Source organism: Miniopterus schreibersii (assembly GCF_964146895.1).
Source record: "Miniopterus schreibersii genome assembly, chromosome: 7".
NCBI classification, from domain to species: Eukaryota; Metazoa; Chordata; class Mammalia; order Chiroptera; family Miniopteridae; genus Miniopterus; species Miniopterus schreibersii.
The window spans coordinates 74,929,558-74,952,085 of NC_138108.1; the positions used below are offsets into that span (position 1 = coordinate 74,929,558).

The 22,528-nt window shown below is 39.9% G+C and overlaps 1 protein-coding gene across 2 annotated transcripts; it reads left to right on the forward strand.

Annotated features, from left to right (window-relative positions):
- Window positions 1-964: 964 nt before the first annotated feature.
- On the forward strand, window positions 965-22,528 carry INSIG2 (insulin induced gene 2). 2 transcript variants are annotated; one of them, XM_081142515.1, is made up of 6 exons: window positions 965-1,018; window positions 8,796-9,176; window positions 15,527-15,651; window positions 19,087-19,253; window positions 19,422-19,521; window positions 20,585-22,528. In XM_081142515.1, the coding sequence occupies exons 2-6, from the start codon at window positions 8,933-8,935 to the stop codon at window positions 20,624-20,626; spliced, it is 678 nt and encodes a 225-aa protein (XP_080998641.1). In that variant the 5' UTR covers window positions 965-1,018; window positions 8,796-8,932; the 3' UTR covers window positions 20,627-22,528. The 2 variants fall into 2 exon arrangements, with proteins under 2 accessions (XP_080998641.1, XP_080998640.1); XM_081142514.1 differs by having other exon boundaries at window positions 970-1,139.

Consider the following 22,528-nt stretch of genomic DNA (forward strand, 5'->3'; position numbering starts at 1 on the left):
CCCAGATACATATATTTACTGGTAGTGTAAAAACCCACAGGAAAGAAATTTAAGAGCTATAGGGAACATTAGAGAAAACAAGAAAGGTCATATAAATACTTGCCTAGATGCATTTTGTTGCAATTGAATTTCTCCTTCAATTTTCATAAATAAACGTACCTATGCAAAGGTCAGAAACATAAAACTCCACCTTATCATTTACCAGGTCAAAGGAAAAGCAACAAAGGAATTTCACCAATTGACACTCCCTTGCAAAGTTCTTAAGCAATTACTCTAGGCCCCAATTGCATCGGAAACTTTCCTCGAGACAACTGTAATCTGACCCCCTCCATATCAGAGTACTGCTTCTAACTGTAAGGTTCTGTATTTTCTCTACTTTGCTGTAAACCTCTCAAGCTCTTTCCACGAAAACCTCGTCAGCGGTCGCACCTGGTGAATAGATCATCAATGAAAACCGCATAAAGTGCTGTAGAATGGAGGTGACAAAAATACCAATTGTGCTCTCCTCCTGAAAGAGATGATGACCTAGCAGGGAAGGAAAGGAGGTCAAGAGGAAAGCCCGGCAGAAGCACAGAGGTAGAGGCCGCACCCTCGGCGGGAGGGGCCGGCGGCCTGGCTCCGAGCCCCGCGCCGGCGGCGAGGCGAGGGCGCGCGACGGCTCCTCGGCCAGTGCGTGCGTGTGTCAGCGCACGATCCTCGCCCACGCCCGCAGAGGCCGGGCACTCGTCACGACCCGCCACCGCCCGCCGGCCAGCAGCAGCTGACCTGGCACCCGCCCACCGCCGCGACGGACCACGCCTCCAACCCCCCGCCGATTGCGGCCGGACCGGAAGCCCTTTTGCCCCAGGGCGCGAGCCCGCGGACGAGCCTGGTGTGAACCGGAAGCTGTTCTGCCCCGACCTTCGGAGCGCGTCTGCGCCGGCCGCACAGGCGCAGTGGAGCTCAGGTCCAGCGGTGGGCGGGGAAAAGGAAGAGGCGGAGGGGGCGGGGCCGGGCCCAGAAGATGGCGGAGGTGGGGGTGAGTTGGGGTCCCCCTGCGAAGCGCCGGTGACTTGGTGCTGAGGGAAGCGGCCTGAGGAAGTGGGGGGGCCTTCGAGAGGAGGAGGTGCTGGTGATTTAGCGTCCTCGGAACCCTGCTGGCAAGTGCGGGGAGTCGGGACTGCGGATGGGGCCTGAAGGGCGAGGGGTTCCGCTCACCTGGAGAGGGGTCGGCGAGGTCCGGGAGGGACGGCGGGGACGGGGAGACGCCCGAGGAGAGGCCTAGGCCCCCGGGCAGGGGAAGAGTGTCCGAGAGGGAAGAAGGCTGGAGGATGGCGGGAAGGGCGACCCCGGAGACCTGAGGGGGTGGAGGTCGACCAGCTGTCAAGCCAGAGCTGTCAGGACTCGGGTGGCTTGCAGCCGGGCGGACTCGGGCTCGGGAGGGCTGTGGACCCAAAAAGGTAGATATTGAAGCGAGTTTAGAATCTACCGAAAGCTGTGTTGATACTGCGTTGAGGAGTGGGACTTGGGCATTTGGATTGGAATTAGAAGCCTTTGGAGAACGCCTGTCAGGACCTAGAAGTCGGTTGGTAACTATCCGCATGGGATTTCAGGGTTAGTCGGTGGGGAGGAGCAGCCTGGAAAAGGGAGGCAGCGTGGAAAGCAGGTTGGGGGTGGGCAGGGAACGGGTGCTGAAAAACCGACAACGACCCATGCCCAGTTAGTGTTGGTAAAAAGTTATTGAAGTATGGTGTTAGCTCGATAGCTTAGGAAAATAGACCTCGAAGAGCTCACTGTTTCGCAGGCGCGATGAACTGCTTTAGGAAGGGATGGATGGGCGTGACAGCTGGCAGCGGCCGGGCCACTGCTGCGGCGGAGCTGAGGACCGCGGGGAAGGCACGCTCCAGTCCTGGGTGCAGGGGCATGAACGCAGCCGGGCGGTGGTTAGATTGCACTTTCCAACTTTTGGGTTTGGCCTTGATAGCAAACCACTTTGTGAAAATGAATGAAGAGGATGCTGCCTCTAATAGGGTTTTCACAGGAAAAAAAGAAAAAAAAAGAAAAAGCCATGTATTCTTTGTATTTTCTGCCTTCATTCTTTCTCCGGACATTATGTTGAGTAGTGTGTTAGAGTTCCCAGCAGATACCTGATATAAAGTGACTAACTGTGAATCGTGTACACTTGGGGAACAGGCTGATTCTTTTAAAACTGACAACTGTTGCTTTTACATAGGGTGGGCTAAAAAGGATTGGATACAATGTAATTCAGTAGTTTAAAGACATCTTGTTTTTATTATCAGAAAATTATTCCTAAACCTTTTTAGAGACTGAGATTTGACATTTAAAAGCAGTAATGGGATGGGAATGCTGCTTGATTAATGGTATCTGTGTTTGGGTTTTAATGTAAAGAGGAAAGGTGAGTTTCAGTGTCTTCAAGCCAAGTATTTTTCTTCCTGAAAGATTTTAGCTTATGACTCAAACGTGTGTGCTTATATTTAAGGAGAGTTAAACTTTTTCATTGATTTAAGTGTGTTCTTCCTAATGTTAATGCTTATTCTATTTCAAGAATGCCATTCTAATTAAGAGAGCACATGAATGAAAAAGGTGTGAGGTAGTAATTTAATTTTATAATATTTAGTAGCCAATGTGACCTAAGCACCTGAAGAGACAGGTTAATGTGAGGGAGCAAACATACTTCTGTGACTACTAATCATTGGAAGATGAATGTTCTTGTTTGGTTTTACGGGTTGTTATAATTGTTAGAATGCAAATGGTTCTTAAGGTCACTAAGAGATTTTGTTTGTGTGTTTTCAATTGCCTGTTGCCCAAATTTGTTTCAGCGGCAAATACCAACTTTGATTTTCATTCACAAAGCCCAGCGTCACTTATAACCCTCTTTTTATTCATCTAGAAGTAATAATATTAATCCATTAATGGGGAGTCATGTGTCTTTCCAGTTTTGATGATTTGTTATTTATCTATGCAAACTATTTGAGCTGTTGTTTTTGTTCAGTAATGAACTTTATAGAAATTGTAGGACAGGGCTCAAGGTAGAATTTTTCACGTCCTGTGAAAGTTTTTTCTTTGTCAGTTTTTGAAAGGAAAAAAAAAGCTTATTTTGGTATTAGTAGTTTATTAATATGACTTTAAAAACTGTTTCTTGTGTGGCATGTGACTTGTTTTTGTACCATGTTTGGCAATGGAGTGGAATGGCAAGTGCCCTGGACGGGGGGTCAGAATGTTTGGGGCCAAGACCGGTGCTCTCTGGTAACAGTTTTATGATTTTAGAAAGTTACTTAGCCTATTTTATTTTATAAAATGGGGATTAAAAACACCTGCCTATTTACCAAGACTATTTTGTTGAGGATCTGCTGAGATATTGTCCTGTAAAGGGTATCTTTATACCAGAGACTTCTTCCCTGATCAGCAAATTATTTCTTGAGTAATCTAAAATTTCCAAATATAGATTATTTTTTAATTTTGGAAAATCAAATTTATCATTGATATAAGAGTAATATATAAGGGTATAGGTACTCTGTTTTAAGAAAGTAATTTCAACACATAATTGGAAAACCAAACTTTAAAGCAAACAAATTAGGGGATACTTATTCCATGAGCTTTCACTTTAACAGAACACACTCCTTAGTGTGTGACTAATATCATAAACAACATTCTTTTTTAGTAACATAATTTTTCCAGAGTAGGGAGTGAATGGTCATGTGGAATTTCTTATTTCTTTGATGAGTCTGGCCATTTCCAGGAGTTCACTTTACATGTTTGTGGCAGCAAGATCCAGTAGAACACAATCTTGATCTTGTCACCTCACTTGACCACATTGGGTTTCATTTGCTTCTCCAGTAAAATGAGAGAACAGTTAGATCACTGGTTCTTACCTTCTTTTGTATCGTGGACTTTGGAGTACTTGATATTAAGTGTGGAACTCTTCCCGGAAATTGCACATATGCACAGCCTTTTTGGATTTGTTTTGCATTAGGCTCACATACCCCTTGGAAGAGATGATCTCTCATTTCCCTGCCATTTTTAAAATTTTATGACACTGTGATCCTAAAGCATTTTAACTTTTATTTTTGGCTACAGTAATTATATACTATTGTATTATTATGTAATCATAAAATTAGATTTTTGGACTTTTAAAAATTACCTTTTAAAAAACACCTCATTTAAATAAATGTCAAACAAATTTCCTATTTTTATTTTTTTTTACTTTTTATTTTTATTTATTTATTTAAAAAAAAAATCTTTATTGATTTCAGAGAGAGGAAAGGAGAGGGCGAGAGAGAGACAGGAACATCAATGATGAGAGAGTCATTGATCGAGCCCATAACCCGGGCATGTGCCCTGACCGGGAATCAAACCCTGATCGCCTGGATCCTAGGTCGATGCTCAACCGCTGAGCCACTCCCCGCCGGGCCAAATTTCCTATTTTTAAAGGAAACTTTTGGAGTGAAGTAGGAAACTATAAACAAGCACTTCCTGGAAAAGTTGAATAAACAGCTGTGGTAGAATAACAAACAGTTTAGAAAACCTCTAGCAGCCTTGAAATAGAATGAGGAAAGAGTCTCTAGCAATCAGTGGCTCTCAGTGGAGGGCATTGCCTCTCTGGGGGCATATGGAAATGTGTAGGGGCATTTTTAATTGTCTCAAGTTGGGGAGAAGGCATATAATGGAATTTAGTGGGCACCAGCCAGGGATGCTAAGCATTTTGCAATGCCTAGGGCAGTTCCACATAGCAAGGAATTGTCCAGCCCCAAATACCAAAGCCCTTTGACAACCACTGGTGAGCGATTGTGAAATGGGGCCTACCACAACTGAAACAAGTTCTAAAACTGAAGTTATTTTGCTCTTAAAAATATTATTGTACATAAAATATCCTCCATTAATTCCTGTTTGGGAAAAAATCACAAACTTAAATAAATGATTTACTAGAGCAGTTTGGGTTACTAAAAATGTATATACAGTTCACCCCTGAATGACATGGGTTTGAACTGTGTGGGCCCACTTATATACAGATTTTCCCCCCAATAAATATAGTTGGCCCTTGGTACTGTGGGTTTTGCATCCACAAATTCAACCGACCTTGAATCAAAAGCAGTATTTCCAATCCCTGGTTGGGATCCACAGAGGTAAGACCTATTGTATGCGCTATTCTCTGCCATTTTATGTAAGGAACTTGACCATCTGCGGATTTTGGTATGTGTGAGCAGTGCTGGAACCAATCCCTCCAGGATAGTGAGAGCCAATTTAGTTAAGCTTTGTGGAGGGGTCAGAAGTTACACACAGATTTTCAACTGCAGGGGCATCAGTGCCCCTAACCCCTGCCTTGTTCAAAGGTCCAGGTATACTCTTTTTCCTCTAGTAGCTGTTTTAACAGCAAAAGTGAGGGTTTGCTGTGTCTACTTGAAGTTTAGGAAGTGAAGAGTCAGCTATTGGTCTAAGGCAGTACTTTAAGTTGGCAATATGACTTTTTTTCTTTAAAACATTTGTTTTACTCCTTGATCTAGTACATTTAAATAAAATTCAAGGTGTTTGTACATTTATTCTCATGGTCTTTGTGTTATTATACAGTCACCTACTAGTATTGGCATTGATACCTTGAGAATATGTGATAGTTGAGATTGTTTTCTAATGTCTACCTATTAGCGGCAGTGTTAGACCTCAGTTCTTGAGTTCGGCAAAGAAAAAATTCAGAGCCAAGAACTCTAGCATAAGAAGTTTGTTTAGAAAGTCACAGAAGTAGAAGAAGTGAGCCAGCTGGGCTGTGTGGACTCAGGAAACAAGTTATAGAGGCAAAATTTGAAAGGCCTTGGAGCTTAGGAGAAAGAAAGCAAAGGTATGCGCCTAAGGGAGGAAAGAAGAGGGAATGCATGGGCTTGCTCCAGAGAGAGAGCACACTGGGTCCTTTGTCTTAAGGGTTTTTATTTGTTTTCTAAAGGTGGGCATTTTAGGGGAGGTCTCAGGGGAGGATCTCAATAGAATATTCATCAGCTTTCCAGGAGTGTCCTTTCAGGATCCTGGTCTCTAAGGTCAGCACTAGGGTAGAGAGTCATTTGTCATTGCAGTTGGTCCTGATATTAGTCATGGTGTTGCTTCATCTGGTTTTGCTGCTTTTCTGGGCCTGTAGCTGTGAACATGACTGAGGCCTAGATGTTACCTCCAGTTTGACCCAAACTCTGTCTACATGGTCAACAGACCAGAGGCTTTGTTCCTGAGGTTATTTGATGGTGATCAGAACTTCATTGTCCTGAGGGCTTACTCCTTAAGGCAGTGGTCGTGCCAGGGAGAAGGAGGCAGGGGGGTCAGGGAGCTGGAGGAGGCCAGCTTGAATCAGCTATCTGGCTGCTTCCCCATCCCACTTGCCAAGGGATTTTCCTGGCTTCTGACTATTCTGCCTCATACCCATCTTTTCAGTAACCAAATCCTCTTCTATACACCCAGTGCCAAAAGAGAAGCCTGAGGAGTTAGGCTGGAATGGGACTCTGGTTTAGAGGAAAGAGAAGGGTTTGGGAATCAGTCAGATGTAAGGAAAAATTCCAGTTCTGATAGTCCGTGTCATGTGACCATAAGCAAGTTGCTAAATCTCACTGACTTAATATCTTCATTTATAAAATGAGGACGATAATATCTACCCTTAGGGTAATTTAGAAGATTAGAGTTACTGTATGTCTGGCATGGAATAGGTTCTCCATAAATGGGTGCTGTGTCAGTAGTCCCTGTGATGACGAGCATGAAGAAGAATTGTGTAGCTGCTGGACACCTTGCTGAATGACTAGAACCCATGGTGTGCTGGCATGCTGCATACTACTGCAAGGAATGGTCTGCAAAACCAGGTCAGGAGGGTGTTTTCCAGGCAGTTCCAGTTGGTGTTTAGAGCCCATGAATTAGCTGTAGCATGTACTGTTTTCTCTAGCCCTCTAAGCTGTAGAGCTTAGTTATGCTGGAGACTAAGTAGGTTTGTGAGGACTGGCTTGAGGACAGAATTCCCCCCTTGAGTGTTGGGCACAGAGCCTTGGGTGTGGCAGAGGCTCAGTAAAATATCACATGAAACTTGTAGGCTGTGAAAGTTGCTAGTACTTATAAATATTCTCATTTTCATGCTGCTTATTTCTAAAGTCAGTACCCACTTGTGCCAATTTAGACGTGGGTTTTGTTCCAAAGTTCATTTATAAGGTAATTTGAAACTTGGTAACTCAGAGGAAATGTGTTTTAAATGATGGTTAAATGCTCAGTTTGCCTTCCAGAAGGCTTCTTTAACCCAGTGTAGTTTGATTCCAAAAGAGTTAACCCACTTTTATTAAACAGGTAGGAATACGATGCACTCCCACTGTGGGCGAGGCAGGCACCCTTTTGGCTGCATGACATATTTGAGACTTGATAGTGAATAAGGCCTGCGTAAGAAGTTCATAATCCATGAGGCAGCTATCCATGTTATTAGAAGGTAGCCCCTAGAGGTGCCATCCTAGCCTTTTAAATTGCTTTGAGGTTCAAAGGAAATATCATTTATGACCTGACTTCTGATGATGGCCAAGATATATTATTGTTGGTTGGCATAAAAGTAAGTTACAAAAATAGTCTGTATAGCATTTTTCCATTTAAAAATGATAATATTTATAGAAAACACATAGAAGAATGTGTGACACTTTGGGAGGCTGAGCATCATGGTTAGAACGAGGCCTTTGGGGCCAGACAGCATGAATTTGAATCCCAGAGTGGCCTCTTATTAGGGGTATAAACTTGGTTAAGTCACTTCACCTCTGTTTTGCTTTTTTTGCCTCACCTGTAAAATGGACATAATAATTGCACTTACCTTTTAGAGTTATTGTGAGTTCTATGAGTGACAATATGTCAGGTGTTCAGCTCATAGAAAGCCTCAGATGTTGTCTCAAACACAAAGGAGAGGTCCTTTTGGTTAGAGGAGTGAACAAATACTTACACTGATGGCACTAGCAAAGTTCTAGGTTTTAGGAGTGAGGATCTATGTGGATAAAAACTCATTAGAATCTAGCTTCTTCGTTAGAATCTAGGTCATTCTTCATTTTCTTAGTTTCCTTTCTTCTGCTTCCTACTCCAGCTTTTTTACAAAAGCTCCCATGGTTACAACAAGTGTGGGTTGGGTCCAGGCAGGGGTGGGACACAGCTGTGGCTCTGGAGAGAACGGTCAGGCTTGGTTTCTGTGCTTGGTGTATGTGTAGGTAACTGAATGGTGGTCTGCTTTTGGTGAGGCACTTTTGTGCAGAAATTAAAATATATAAACATTAAACAATAAAACATGTCCTTTTGTTCCCCATTCAAGGTTGTCCTCATGAGCAAGTCACATTTTATTGTGAACAGTTCAACATTTTCAGTGTTAATTTTCTGTAAAGTATAAATTTATTTTCTGTAAAGAAGGGGTTAATTTTCAGTGAAGTATAAATTAACTTATTTTCTGTAAAGTATAAAGATTCAGGTAAAGGAACAGAAATCTGAATTTTGATCTTTCAGATTCTAATGGAAGTATCTCCTATAAGCTGCTCCACTTTTCTCTGAGGTGGGGCAAGCTGTTCTTACTATTATTCTAACCTTTAAGTCTTTTAGGTTACATATTCTGCCCTAGTAATGTTAAGCGTTGCACTTTTTAAAAATTATTCATATAAATATGCCTTTTAAACCTCTTTTTATTCATTAAGTAACTAATTTAAATAAATACATAAGATTGTTATTTCATTGTTTGTCCTTTTAAACTAATTAGTATTGAAATCAGGAAAAATATATAATCATTTATTAGACCCACATTAATTTTTTTTTCTTATCTCTTGCAGGATTTCTGGTAGGCCTATTTCAGGGCAAGATGCGGTACTATTGAAACACCAATCTGCTTTAATTCACAGACGGACAGTTGTCTCTTCAGTGGGAAGCCTTTTTTTTTTTCCCCCTGGCTTACTGAACTTATGAAACCATGGCGGAAGGAGAGACAGAGTTACCTGGGCCCAAAAAGCGTGGACCCTATATCCCATCTGTGACTAGCCGGAGCATAAATTTGATGATTCGAGGAATAGTGCTGTTTTTTATTGGAGTATTTCTGGCATTAGTGTTAAATTTACTTCAGATTCAGAGGAATGTGACGCTTTTCCCACCTGATGTGATTGCAAGCATCTTTTCTTCAGCATGGTGGGTACCGCCGTGCTGTGGCACAGCTTCAGGTATGTGGGTCGTTTCCGTAATGCTTAGGAAGAAAATGGGGTGAATGAGTGTGGACTTATGTCTGAGCAATATTTTTTTTAAATTCGACTTTACTGAGGTGTAATTTAAATACAGTAAGTGTACCTGTTTTAAATGGACAATTTGATGAGTTTAGACAAATGCATACAGTCATGTAATTACCACCACAATCTAGTTATAGACCATTGCCATTCCCCACAAATTCTCCTGTGCCCTCTTGCAGCCCACTTCCCAGCTCCAGCCTCAGGCTTCTGCTGATCTTCCATGGCCAGGCTATTTTTGCCTGTTATAAAATGTATTATAAAAGGAAGCATAGAATCTGTACTCTTTTGTGTCTGATTTCTATCTGACCTATGACTTTCAAAAGTGTAATCCTAAAATCCTGATTCCCTTAGGGTTGAGGCTTTCAACCTCTTAATTTTTCCCTGTCTTCAACCCATCTCATGTAAGTCTTATCTTAGGTTATTTTGGTAACGATCACCACTGTTTGGAGGGCTTGGTTTTAAGGGTGTGTTTTCGTCTTTTTGAAGTAGATAAAAACTTGAAAGACAGAATAGTTTTGTTCAAGTTAAAAGCTTCCTGTTATTTTTTTGGTGGACAGTGTGTAATGGATAAAGTGGAGCTTTCAGAAGCCTTATTGATGATGCTGATATGTCATAATTGGTAGCTGGTTAGCTTTTTCTAATGACTGAGACCAATGGATTAATAATATTTTATATAATGTAATGGAAGCCATAATTGTGTGGTAGAAGGGGATTCTAATGAGGGAGAAAATTGCTTTTCTTAAGTGTCTGTTTGGTATCTCACACCGAATGTACATGAATACAGTATAATATAGGTCCTTCTTGACTTATATCCGAAGCTGGAGTTCGAAGGGTAAGGCATTAGGTGTGAGGCATTTTGAATGACCTGGTGACACCTGCTAGACAGTCACACAGTTCCATTGCATGGGTGGAAGGGCATTGTCACGGTGATGAGGCTCCAGTGTGCTTTGTGTATTGATGTCTCACTAGTATAACATTCACATCAAGAGAGAAGTTGTAAAGGTGACTGTTCTTAGTTTCCACAGAGTTATTATTCTCGGAGAGAATAGGTAAGATAGGCCAAACAAAGAGAAGGCAGCATACATTATATTTCATCATTTTCTGTTGTATCATGTAAAAGTTCTGAAAAGTGCTCCCAACCACTTTTACTAGCTCTTTGTTGTTTTTCTGCTATCGTGTAGCTGCTGTCTGGCCACCAATGGAAGCTTTTGGCGACTTGGAAGAACATGTCTTTTAGGAATAGACAAGAGGGAGGTCAGAGGAGGGAAACGATTACTTACTGAATGTCTGCTGATGTGCCAGGCACATGCTCTCACCCCAAGGATCTGCAGGGCAACTTTGGGAGCCTTGTGCCTATTTTGGGGGGTGAGGAAGCTGAAATGAGGAGAGGATATTAGTGAGCCCAGGGTCCCAGAGCCATGATGGTGCAGTGGGGCCAAATGTCCCATGCTGGGGAAGGGGAGAGGGAGCTACTTGGACCTCCTCTACTCAGGGTGCCTCTTTCAAGGCCTCCGTCTCATAAGTGCCAGGCTTGGAAGGAATCACTGGTGTGCGTTGCACATTCTGGGCTGGGGCAGGAGAACGTAACCGAGGTCTTATTGTCCCTCCATTAGGGAGAAGAACAGGGTGGTGTGGGCACGCCTGCCACAAACACACTTAGGAAAGGAAAATGCCGAATGTTAAAACTACGTTTTATTTCCTTTGTCCCTGCTTTCCTTTTCCCAGCCACACGATTTCTCACCTGGCAAACTCAGCATCACAGCTTTTCATTTGGGGATTTGCATTTCTTGCTTAACTGTTTCTTCTGAAAGCAGTGCATTCCATGTGGTACCTGGCAGGAGAAAGTAGAGGCATTAGGAAATCTATATTTCAGTCACCTCTGCTACGGGTTTTGTAGGGTAAGATATCAGATTTGGGGAAGTTGCCAAAGATGGAAAATGGATTCTTGCATAATTGCTGCCCTCCCCCCCCCCCCCCAATTTTAGGGAAACTGTAAAGGAAAATAAAGTAAACGATGTAAGAAACAGTGTGTGCGACTCTGTGTGTATATGCAGCATGCACGTATTTTTGTGTATGTGTTGGTATGCATGTCAAAGCACTCTAGGCCCTCACCAGTGTAAATCAGAAAAACCGATCCTTGTCCTTTGATTTTCCTGTACAACTAGTAGCTACCTTCTGGACTGAGCAGCTACCGTCCGAGGGTCCCTGCACTCACCTCTCTTCACGTAAACAGAAGGGTTCCTGCTTATTTCTACCTTTCTGTATAACACATAGGGTTGGGGAATTTGCTGCTGGTGCTTCTGGGGGGTCAACTGGTAGAGAACTCTGGTAAATTGCTTTTGATCTCATTTCCCTTCTCTGTTTTTAGTTTAATAATGACCAGTGTTTCAAGTTGATTAACTTCTTTATGTGCAGTGCCTTAGAATTGGAGTTAGGAACCTCTTCGACATTACTGAGGGCCACAAGGAATCTTCCTGAAGAATAAATAGGAGAGAAAAGACAACTCTAATTGTGTGGGTAAAGTAAGTAGAGAAGCTGACTCAAAAATTACAAGTTACCAGATTGCATTCTTATCTATGAAACTCATGTCTAATTTAAAAAGGAAAAACAAATCTTTCTTGTTTAGCCATGCAGTCAGTTACCCAGTTTCTGGAGAGCCCTTCGAGCCTCCTGTTTCTCTCAACTCCCACCCCAGTTTCCAAGTTTTACATCTTTCCTCTGTCTTTCTCTTGGGCCGTACCCCCAACTACTCTGCTTGGAATTTTCAGGTCTTTTCTTTTTCTGCCTCTAATTTTGTACCATCCTCCAGCTTCCTCTCCCCTGCCACGTACTGGATTCTCACTGCTGTAAGAGCGGTCGCCTCTCTATCCCGTGCGTGTGTGACAGCGTTATTTTCCTGACTCCCCACATCTGCAGGGTAAAGTCTGTGTGATATGGCCTGCCTGCTTTATCTTCCTCAGAACCCTTCTGGCTCCTGAGCCCCTTTTCTGCCTAACCCTTCCAATTCCCAGGTGATACTGGGTGTTTTCTGTTCCCAAATGCTTTGCTTTGGTTAGAAAGCTCTTTCCACACCATTTACCTGCTACATGCTCCTGCTTCAAGGATCACCTCTTCTGTGAAGTTTTCCTGACACCCTAGCATCTCTCCCCGTTTCAGCACAGGCCAGGAGAAAACTGAGACCTCACGGGGCCCTGTCAGTCTACCTCTGTCACATTACTGTGTTTAATTGTTGCTGTGGTCACTTTGGGACCGGGGTCATATCTTACTCTTTTTTTCTTTTTAAATCCCCAGCAAAGACCAAGAACCAGACACATTGTGTGTGTGGGAGCTTAAGTAATACTGAATGAAAACATTGCCTCTCCTGTAATAGGTTTCCATGAAAGTATATCTCATTCAGTGGTTTTGTTTTTTAGCCCCTTTTCCTGGCAGAATGTTTGATTTAACTGTTCCTTTTAGTGCATCACTGCATTAAACACATTACCATGTAAAAGTGATGATAATATTGATGTTTTACAAACTCTTTTTGTTTATAGTCTTGGTAGGCTGTAACTAGTCACTGGGAAATAAGTATATAGGTATACTTTGGAGATATTGTGGGTTTGTTTCCAGACCACCACAGTAAAGCAAATATTGCAATAAAGCTAGTCACATGAATTTTTGGGTTTCCCAGTGCATATAAAAATTATGTTTATATTATACATTAGTCTATTAAATGTTCAGTAGCATTGTGTCTAAAATAACAATGTACATACCTTAATTAAAAACACTTCATTGCTAACAAATGCTAACCATCATCTGAGCTTGCAGTGAGTTGTAATCTTTTTGCTGGTGGAGGGTCTTACCTTCAACTGGAAAAAAAATATATTTGCAAAGCTCAGTAAAGCAAAGTACAATAAAATGAGGTGTGCTGGTATCCCAAGAAACATGGTTTTGCACCAGAGAACCATCTGATTAAGGACTTGCTTGCACAGGATTTTACACAGACATGCCTATCGCAGTCTTGTTAGAATGCGCAAGTGGAGGGAGAGGCAGAGAGGACCAGACCTCCCTGTGCTGAGCTGAGCAGCGGAGCTCCGCTGTTGCCATCAGACTCTGCCAGGCCTTTATTTAAAGAGGAGAAAGAAGACATTTAATGGGAAGTGACAGGCTTCCTCGGATCCTCCCTCTTCCTGAGCTCCCGAGAACCATGCATACTCAATGGATCTGATTTTTATTGGCAAATCCCAAGGTTGGCAGCGTGGCAGTTTAAATTCCTTTTGTGTTTTTGCTCTTTCCTCAGTTGTCTACCACTTGCGAACCTGACATCACATGCATAAAAATATAGTCAATTTTACTTTATATCTTCGCACACATGTCAGTCCTCTGTGATAATTCTTCACCTGCGGCATCAGCTGCTGAGGAAAATTGGCCTGAAATGCTTGATCTTAGTCTCTTTTACTAAGGGACTAGTAAAAGGCAACAGGCCAAGGGAGAAGGAGAGCAGGAATGAGTGAGGAGTGGCACGTGAGCTGTTAGTTTCATGACCCCTTACGGAAAAAAGGTGCTATTTGTTTAGATATATTTCAGCTCTTAGGCATGCTTGTTCCCCCTTTAATTTTGTAGAAATTTGAAATGCTGTTAGTTAATCTTACAGGATTTTAGAGCATAGCCTTTGAAATAGGAATGTGCAGTAAGTCCTCATGGAGGTCATCAGTAGGTTCTGCAACTTTAATTGAAATGACAGACCACAAAACCAAGCTTATCGTAAGCTAATTGATATAAACAAGAGTCTAAGCTCCTACAATGTTATAATGAAATGGCAGTGAGTGAAGTGACATTATTCAAGGACCTGTTGTAAAGTAAAACTTTTAAATTTACTAGTAGGTTTTGGACGTCTGAGTTACTAAAGTTTGCTGTTAATAACAAACTTGATGGTCTGTGAACAATCTTTACTCAGCAAAGGCCTAACTCAAAAGGGCACATTCAGGTGTTTTGTGGATGAGAAAATGCATATGTTATTGCAACCTTCTCTTCATGTTGCTCCCCTGGTCTGCTAACCTGCGATTTTGATATTAATTGATTTCTACTTTCCTTGAAGATTGAATGACCTTTTGTGAGGTATAGCTAGCCAAAGGCAGGCCAGGCAGAAGCTTCTCACTCCTGGGCACACAGATTTTGGTACAGTAGTTTCATGCTCTGCCGTAGGTAGTATTGGACATTTTAAACATGCTTTTCATGTGACAGTTGTGTCTTTGTTTCCTAGAGGCAGCGTAACCATTCTGTTTTTAGGGAGATTAACAGGAAGTAGCTAGGCAGCTTTGATTTGCTAACTTTAATCTGTGGAAATACATTTTCCGTATGACTTGTTGAAGGAAGTTTTGGTTCATTAAATAGTCTTTTTTTTATGACTAAGCATTTTAAATCTTCTTCAACTAAAGGAATAAAAAGTTGAGGTTTGACAAGTATTTAAGTTCAAAATTGGGTGAGAATATTTTGAGTCTCAATTATGGACGTTGTACATCTACTTATTCATAATTAATTACACATTAGCAGTCAAGATGTTCTTTCCAAAAGTAAGAAATATACTAAAATGATTTCTTATATTTTAACAGTGAATTTAAATTTTTACCAAAAATAGTAATTCTTAATGACCATGTTTCCTCCATTTTTTCTGTGCAGAATGAGTCTTATGTGTAGATTTCTGTTGCGAGTTTCCCTGCTTTGACAATACGACCTAGAGTCTTATTAGAGGGCCAGGGTGGAAAGGAGTGTCAGATCAAGGGCTAGACTCAGGAGACTGAGACAAGAAGCTGGAAGGGCAAGGATGATCCATGGAACAGGACAGCCATAGCCATCTGAATATTGTGTGTAAGGTGGTACATGGTTAGCTCCAGCTTCTCTGTAGATTTGTGGCATTTAATAGAATGTTTTGTGGTTATATAGCTTAGAGAGAACATTGCTTAACTGCCAACTGGTTTGATGCTTCTCAAGTCTCAGAGACATTAGTAGTAGAAAAGTAGCATGAATCACCTTGTCCATTCTGCTAAATTTGAATCATAGACTGAAACAGTGTTTTGCCTGTTATAATTTAGAATACTGTTGCAATCATTTATAATGCTTTCTTCAGTGGTGTTCTTTTATTTTTTTCTTTTGAGAGGTAAGTTTAAAATATCAGCAACTGACATTAAGTAACTTGAAGAGCTTTTTAAAAGAATCTTTCAAATGGTATGGTGGTTGTAGTGATTTAGCTTAAGTTTTGCCAGTATTGCATTGGAGATGACTTAATTTTTTTCTATTTTTTTCCACAGCGGTGATTGGGTTATTATACCCCTGCATTGACAGGCATCTAGGAGAACCACATAAATTTAAAAGAGAGTGGTCCAGTGTAATGCGGTGTGTAGCCGTCTTTGTTGGTATAAATCATGCCAGTGCTGTATCCTTTTTGCCGTAATGAAACGCATAATAACAAAGCAGCTCCCGACAAACCAAAGGTTAACGATCCCTTGCAACCTCACTGTTGTCAAATTGTGATATGCCCACTGAGTCATAAAAAGAATGCGCCGTGTATTGTGGAAACATCACAGTAGCATCTATATGTGTGTGGTTTAGCCTTTCATTTAAATCCTATTTTTCAAATATAACTTAGAAAATTTACATGTTTAAAACATTTATGTTTTTCTTAAATTAGATTACTAAATTACTTACATATAGTTTTGGTAACTCTAGCAATGAAGTAGGTAAATTTTCAAAGGATTCCTTTCCTCTTTCTCCATTTAAGGTTTGCCAGTAAGGACATGTGGTGGCTTCAGGTGTTCGGTTTTTGTTTTGTTTTGTTTTTAATTTCAAGAACCTATAATTTTAAAAAAAGACTGTCATTTATTGGTTTTAATCAACACCAGCAAACTACATAAATGTTTTTAAAGGTAGCATGGTAGAAATATCCAGCTTAGACCTTGGTCAAAAAGAACTTCATATATCTGTATCTCTATCTCTATCTCTATCTCTATCTCTATCTCTATCTCTATCTCTATCTCTATCTATCTCTATCTCTATCTCTATCTCTATCTCTATCTCTATCTCTATCTCTATCTCTAATCTATCTATATCTATAATTTATTTATTTTCTTAATCCTCACTCAAGGATATGTTTATTGATTTTAGAAAGAAAGGAAGGGCGGGGAGAGAGAGAGAAACTTCGATGTGAGAAACATCGATTGGCTGCCTCCTGTATGCTCCCCACTGGGGATCCAACCCCAAAACCTAGGCATGTGCCCTGACCATAATCAAACTGCAACCTTTTGGTGTACGGGATGACACTCCAACCCACAGAGCCTCTCAGCCAGGCCAGGTACTTTTTTTTATAGTTTGATCATTTAAGGATTCTGACATTTTATTTGATGATTAATGATCATTTTTATAGTGTCCTGTCTAGAAGGGCAAGAAAACCTCTATTTTCCTTCTACCTCAAAAAAATGTCTATCCCCAGAACAAAAGTTTTTGCCCTTATAAGGTTGTCATTCTGTGATCCTCCCTACTTTCTTCTCCCCCACCCCAAGTTTCCTTTGTAGAAGAGGATCTGGGAACTGCTAGCTCAGTCTTCCCTTTTCTAGAAGATGTGTCTGAGAGTGGACGTGGCAGGAGCCTGTGGGATCAGGAAGTGTGACTCAGGCTGCCCACGTTTCCTCTTGTCACCCTGCGCTGGGCTCAGGGCTGGCCTTTGGTTGGAGAGAGGGTGGGTCATGTGGCAAGTAGGTTGCTGTGCCTTTTACAGAAAGTATTGCAGTATTTTTGGAGATGTTTGGGAAGAACCAAGGAAAGAGCAGGGTTCTATATGCTAAAAACACATCTTGCCTTCCTGTTTCCAGTTGTGCTGGCCCCTGGAGATCTGTGGATTTGGAAGGCCCTCAGTGGCTGTTATTATGTTGGTTTTCCATTTCCGTTTGTATTAAAGAACTTCCCAACATGTTTAGTTTGGGGAAAATCTTTGATATTTAGGATTTTATAACAAACAAATCTAGTGGTTAGGAGGGCTTAAAAAGACAGACTCCTGGAATATTATATCTAGAAGAAAACTTAGAAATCACCTAGTTGCACATTTTATTTATAAAGATAGTAGGACAAATGAAAGTCAGGGAGTTCATCCATACTGTAAGGCTGTGCCACAGCTGAGACCAGATCCCAGAAACCCTGACTCTAGTCTAGGGACGTTTCTCCTCCACCCCAGGAGCTCCATAGGTGTGGGAATGCGCTCCATCACATGGACTAGACCTTTTTATCTCAGACAGTTCAGCTCTTTTTAAGTTGAGAAATTTAAGTAGCCTTTTTTCTGGAGTTTAAAAATGTTTATATATCTAATTTAAATTCTTTCCTTTGGTCATTCTTTTCTTTCTCTCTCAATCAAATAATTAAATATGGCAGTCTTAGCTGGACATCCTTTAAGCAAAACCCAGAGTGTTTACAAATTTATAGCATAGACTTAGATTAATTTGATTTCCTAAAATCACAGAGTACTGTTTTTAAGGTTGATGTTTTACCTGTTAACCCTCGAAGCCTCCTTATTTTGCTTTGGTTCTTAATGAAGTTAGTTTAGTTAGCAAAGATAGAACCCAGTTAATGTCAAAGCCTACTCTTTACAAGAATGTTTATTGTGTAGAGAAATCAGAGCTCACAAGCTTTCTTTGTGGAGTTTTAGGTGTTATGCCTGCTAAAGAATCAGAAAAGCTTTTCCAGAAAGCATACTCATAACCTGTAGTGTCTTGATAAGTCAGCCTCAACAGGGAATGACCTTGAAGGAGTGGCCCATAACCGCCGAGAAATAAGCACAATGGGTGTTTGCTAGGATGCCAGCTGGTTGGGAGGGGAGGAGGAAGGTGGTAAACAACAGGGTGTTAAAGGAAGAAGGAAATGGTTTCGGGTCCGGTTTTTGAACTTCTGCTCTCTTCTCTGTAGTTGTAGCATGGCCAGTTAGTTTGGCAAGAAATGTAGTCTCCCCTGGGGAGCTGGATATAGAGCCAAGATGTGGCCTTTGGGACAGGGATAATGTCCTTTTAATGATACTTGAAATTAATTCCTTTAGTGTAATCCTCTAGCAAAGAAATGAGAAAATTGAATGTGTAAAGCTTCATTTTGTTCAGAGATTTTGGAATAGAAAAGGGCTGTACATTTGTGAATCGCTGCTTAAGTAGGTGATGGAAATAAAATATCATTTGTGCAAACTGTCCTATACCAGAATGTCTCAGGCACCAAAATAGCTTGGCAGGTTGCAAGATAATGTTCACTTCAAGGCTTTATCCTCAACAAATTAAAACTAGAACAGTTGACATAATAGAAAGGGATACTGTGTCCTTGGTACTCTTGTTTCTGAGCTGCATTATTATAAAATGTGTCTGTCAGTAAATCATATAGAGAATGTGGACCCTGTTAAATAGCTGTCAGCTCTTCTATTTTCAAGTTCCTGTATGATTCTCGACCCGTTTGAGAAGTAATATTGGTTTTCTTTTTAGCAAAAGTGTTTCTTTAGTAAAACTTGTGTTCTCAGGCTTCCTGTTAACATTTTTAGCAAAGAAAGCAGTTCTCATATAATGGATCTGATCTTATAATCGGGAATGTATATAAAGTGGTGTTTTTTTTAAGGAATTACAGGTTGGTAGGCTCTATTAATGAAGTATAGTGTCCTCTTCATGTCTTTAGTAAATACCAGAGACAGTTTTAATCCCACCTAATTCATACATTGTATTAAAAGACTGAATGCACTGTAGAATAAGCAGGTAATTCCCTTTTTAACAGTAGTATGTCTTATTTTAGAAAAATTAGCAGGTGATATTATTTGGTTGTAAGTTTTAAGATGACTCTTTAACACTGATCTCAGAAAGTGGACTTTGATAACAACATACAATTGTCTCTCACACTGGCTGCACTCTCCATTGGACTGTGGTGGACTTTTGATAGATCTAGAACTGGCTTTGGCCTTGGAGTAGGAATTGCTTTCTTGGCAACCTTGGTCACTCAACTGCTAGTCTATAATGGTGTTTATCAGTAAGTATTCTTTTTGGTTCTTGTTTGCTAAAATAGAGAAATGTTAACTGAATTCAGATGGAGGTTTTCAAATTGGGTTAGCCACATTAGTCTGAAGAGTAACTTATTTCTATTGTAATTATTTTAATAAGTATCATTGTACAGTTAAAAACATTTCTTTTATTGTAGGTATACATCGCCAGATTTTCTCTATGTTCGCTCTTGGTTACCATGTATATTTTTTGCTGGAGGCATAACAATGGGAAACATTGGTCGACAACTGGCAATGGTAAGCTGATGCTTATTTAATCACTTTTATGTTATTGATATATACAAGTTTTCTCCAAATGACAGTCCTTTAAGGGAAAGCAATTTGTGAAGACAGCATTCTTTGATTTCTTTCCACAATTCCATTGAAATAAATTATTTGGAAGAATTTAATCACAAGTGTATTAAAAGTTGAAGGAGGCACTGGACAGGAGAGCTAAAATGTGCTGTGGACAGAGTGATAGGAGTTATTCTCCCTCCCTTTTTGTAAACTAATTTATAGGTTTCTCCTCCTCAACAATGAACAATTTTAACAGTGAGAAGAGGCTTTATTAATAACAACATTGCTATAGTGATATAAATTAGAGCTATTTCCAGCAAATGGAGATGTTTGATCAGTTTAGTTGAGAAGGAAGGGACATTGTTGAGAACCCCAGTCATGTGTGGCAAGGGTTAGAGGCCACACCAGTTTCACGAACAAGTGTCATTTTTGCCATTTTAATCAGTAGGAGAATTGAGTGGTTTATGTTGCTGTCTTTTTTATAATCTAACTACTCAATTATTCAGTGTATTGGTTTCCTTTGTTTTGAATTGTAGGTGTACGTTTTCATAGTTGTACTTTTGAAATATTGTTTTGACTAGAAGCTTTTGCTACTGTAATCGATTTTTATCCTTTAAATTACAAAGTGATTTGAAAAATATTAAGTGAACTCACTGTGTCAGTCCTGTTCTTAAGTTCGTGACCTTTCCTTTGCGATTTCACCTTACTGAGCCCTCAAAGGAACCTACTTCGCTCTCTTTCACATTCTAGGACTGATCGGAACCATATGCGGTCATTATTTGCTTGTAATACAGAAACCCATCTTTCCTCTGCTTTTGGCTGTGCCTCCTTCACTTTTAGAATGTGAATTTTTTTCTTCCTTATTATATTTGTCATTTTATCCTAATAGTTGTATAACTCTGAGATTCTTTGAGGAATAGAGTGGGCATAGATTAATAAAGTATTAATTTTTAGAACTTTTTAGTTTAAATTGCTATTCAAAATAAACCTTTATCTGTTAACCTTTTAACCTTTTCAATTGCAGTATGAATGTAAAGTTATCGCAGAAAAGTCTCATCAGGAATGAGAAGGCAAAAATATATTTTTTGTACAGAAAAAGAAGATGAAGAGAGCATGTAAATGATATACCAATGAAACTACGGACTATAAAATTGCCAGGATGCAGTTTTTACCGTGATTGTTTTATATATATATGTATGTATGTATGTATGTATATACATATACACACACACACACACACATATATTACTGCAATCTGTGATTGCTTCCTCTGTAAATCATCTACAAACCTTTGTGTATTTGACTTAAATAACTGTAAGCTATATATGCACTACATTAAAAATGTTGATTAATAGATGAAATTTTTTAATTAATTTTTTAAACATACCATATATTGTATCACAATGTTGATGTGCCAAAATATTCTGTTACTGTCATGCAGAGTATAAGAATGCTTAGAACAATTATAAACTTAGTGTAATAAAATAAGAGGAAAGCCAAAAAAGCAAATAGAAAACTGGTATATTCTCTTTTGCTTGCTGTTGTGCCTGTTTGTTTTTCTCATCACAGCAGTATGGGTAATGGGTGCCCTTATGTGTAGTTACTTTCTACAGGGTGGGGCAAAAGTATCTTTACAGTTGTTGGTATGGAAAATAATACAATAATTAATAAATAATAATGCAAGAATAAACTCTCTTACAACTGTAAACCTATGTTTGCCCCACCCTGTATTTTAATATTGTTTTAAAGAACTTTGGATGTTTTAATATGTGTTGAAAATGAGCTTCCATAGAACATTTTTCAAACCTGTATTACTGGAGAGAGTCCAAAGAGTAATTTTCTGTTTTGACAGATTTTACTGGAGGTAAAAGTGATGAGCAGAAAAGGCTATATCAGCATTTAATTGTTTTTCATTTAACCTAGAAGAGTATATATAATTAAAAATAAGGACCACTGGGGAATTTACCTAGAATAAATGTATGTTTTAGAAATACGAAATGATCTTCCTCAGTGCCACAAAGTGCTAAGTAATATTAACTGTCATTTGCAACATAGAATCCTGCTGCTTTTGCACATGGAACACCTAAAAAACCCCCAAATAGATCTAAATGAAGTTTCTAATTCTATTGGGTTCTATTCTTGGGGTCCATAACCTATTGGGTTATATAAATTAAAGCACATTAGTTGGGCTTGGTCAAATGACTGACGTCAGAGGAATGCCGTCTGGGGAATGGATGGGCACGTACTTCCTTGTGTATTCATATGCCCATTGGTGAGTAGCCCAAACCTGTTTGAGAGTGTGCTGAGACGGCGGATTGTGCATATTAGAGATCTTGATAACAATTTTGTGCATATCTTTTCAACAACTAGAGTCATTTAAATATGGCTTGACATATTTTTAGTTGACTTTTCTCCTGACTTTTAGTTTTGCATTTGATGGCAATTTTCTGATATACAAGGGTGAATGAAATCCTCTACTTACTGTGTGTGTGTGTGTGTGTGTGTGTGTGTGTGTATGTGTGTGTGTGTGTACACATATTTGCTGAACTGAGAGAGAGAGAGAGAATGTATGTGTGTATATGGATGTGCATGTGCCCAGGCTCTCTTAACATGTTAATTAGAGATTTTTTTAATTTTTGGTTTTAAAACCATTCCTGTCAGACTGAGATCCTGTATACCAAACGTTAATGTGCTTTTTACATTTTAAGGCTGAAAGTGTTAAAATCCTAAGAGGATTTCATGAATATATGTACACAATCTTAACTATAGTGGTGGTAAACATACTACTATAATTTATTATTCTATCTTCCAGATAATGTTATTCATTTAGAACAAATAAGGTATATTTTTAGAATCAATTTTGTAAGCACTATAAATCTTTAATAAGTTATAAGATCTATGATGTGTTTACTTTGAAAATTGCTGTTAAAAGCAAGGTGTATTAAATATATAATTATATTCTTGGTTA

What these genes read in the sequence shown, in the direction of transcription:
- INSIG2 (XM_081142515.1), top strand. Translation starts at nt 8,933, where the DNA reads ATGGCGGAAGGAGAGACAGAGTTACCTGGGCCCAAAAAGCGTGGACCC. An exon ending in GTGCTGTGGCACAGCTTCAG is followed by an intron (nt 9,177 to 15,526) that starts GTATGTGGGTCG and finishes TTTTTTCCACAG; the next exon opens with CGGTGATTGGGTTATTATAC. An exon ending in GTATAAATCATGCCAGTGCT is followed by an intron (nt 15,652 to 19,086) that starts GTATCCTTTTTG and finishes CACTGATCTCAG; the next exon opens with AAAGTGGACTTTGATAACAA.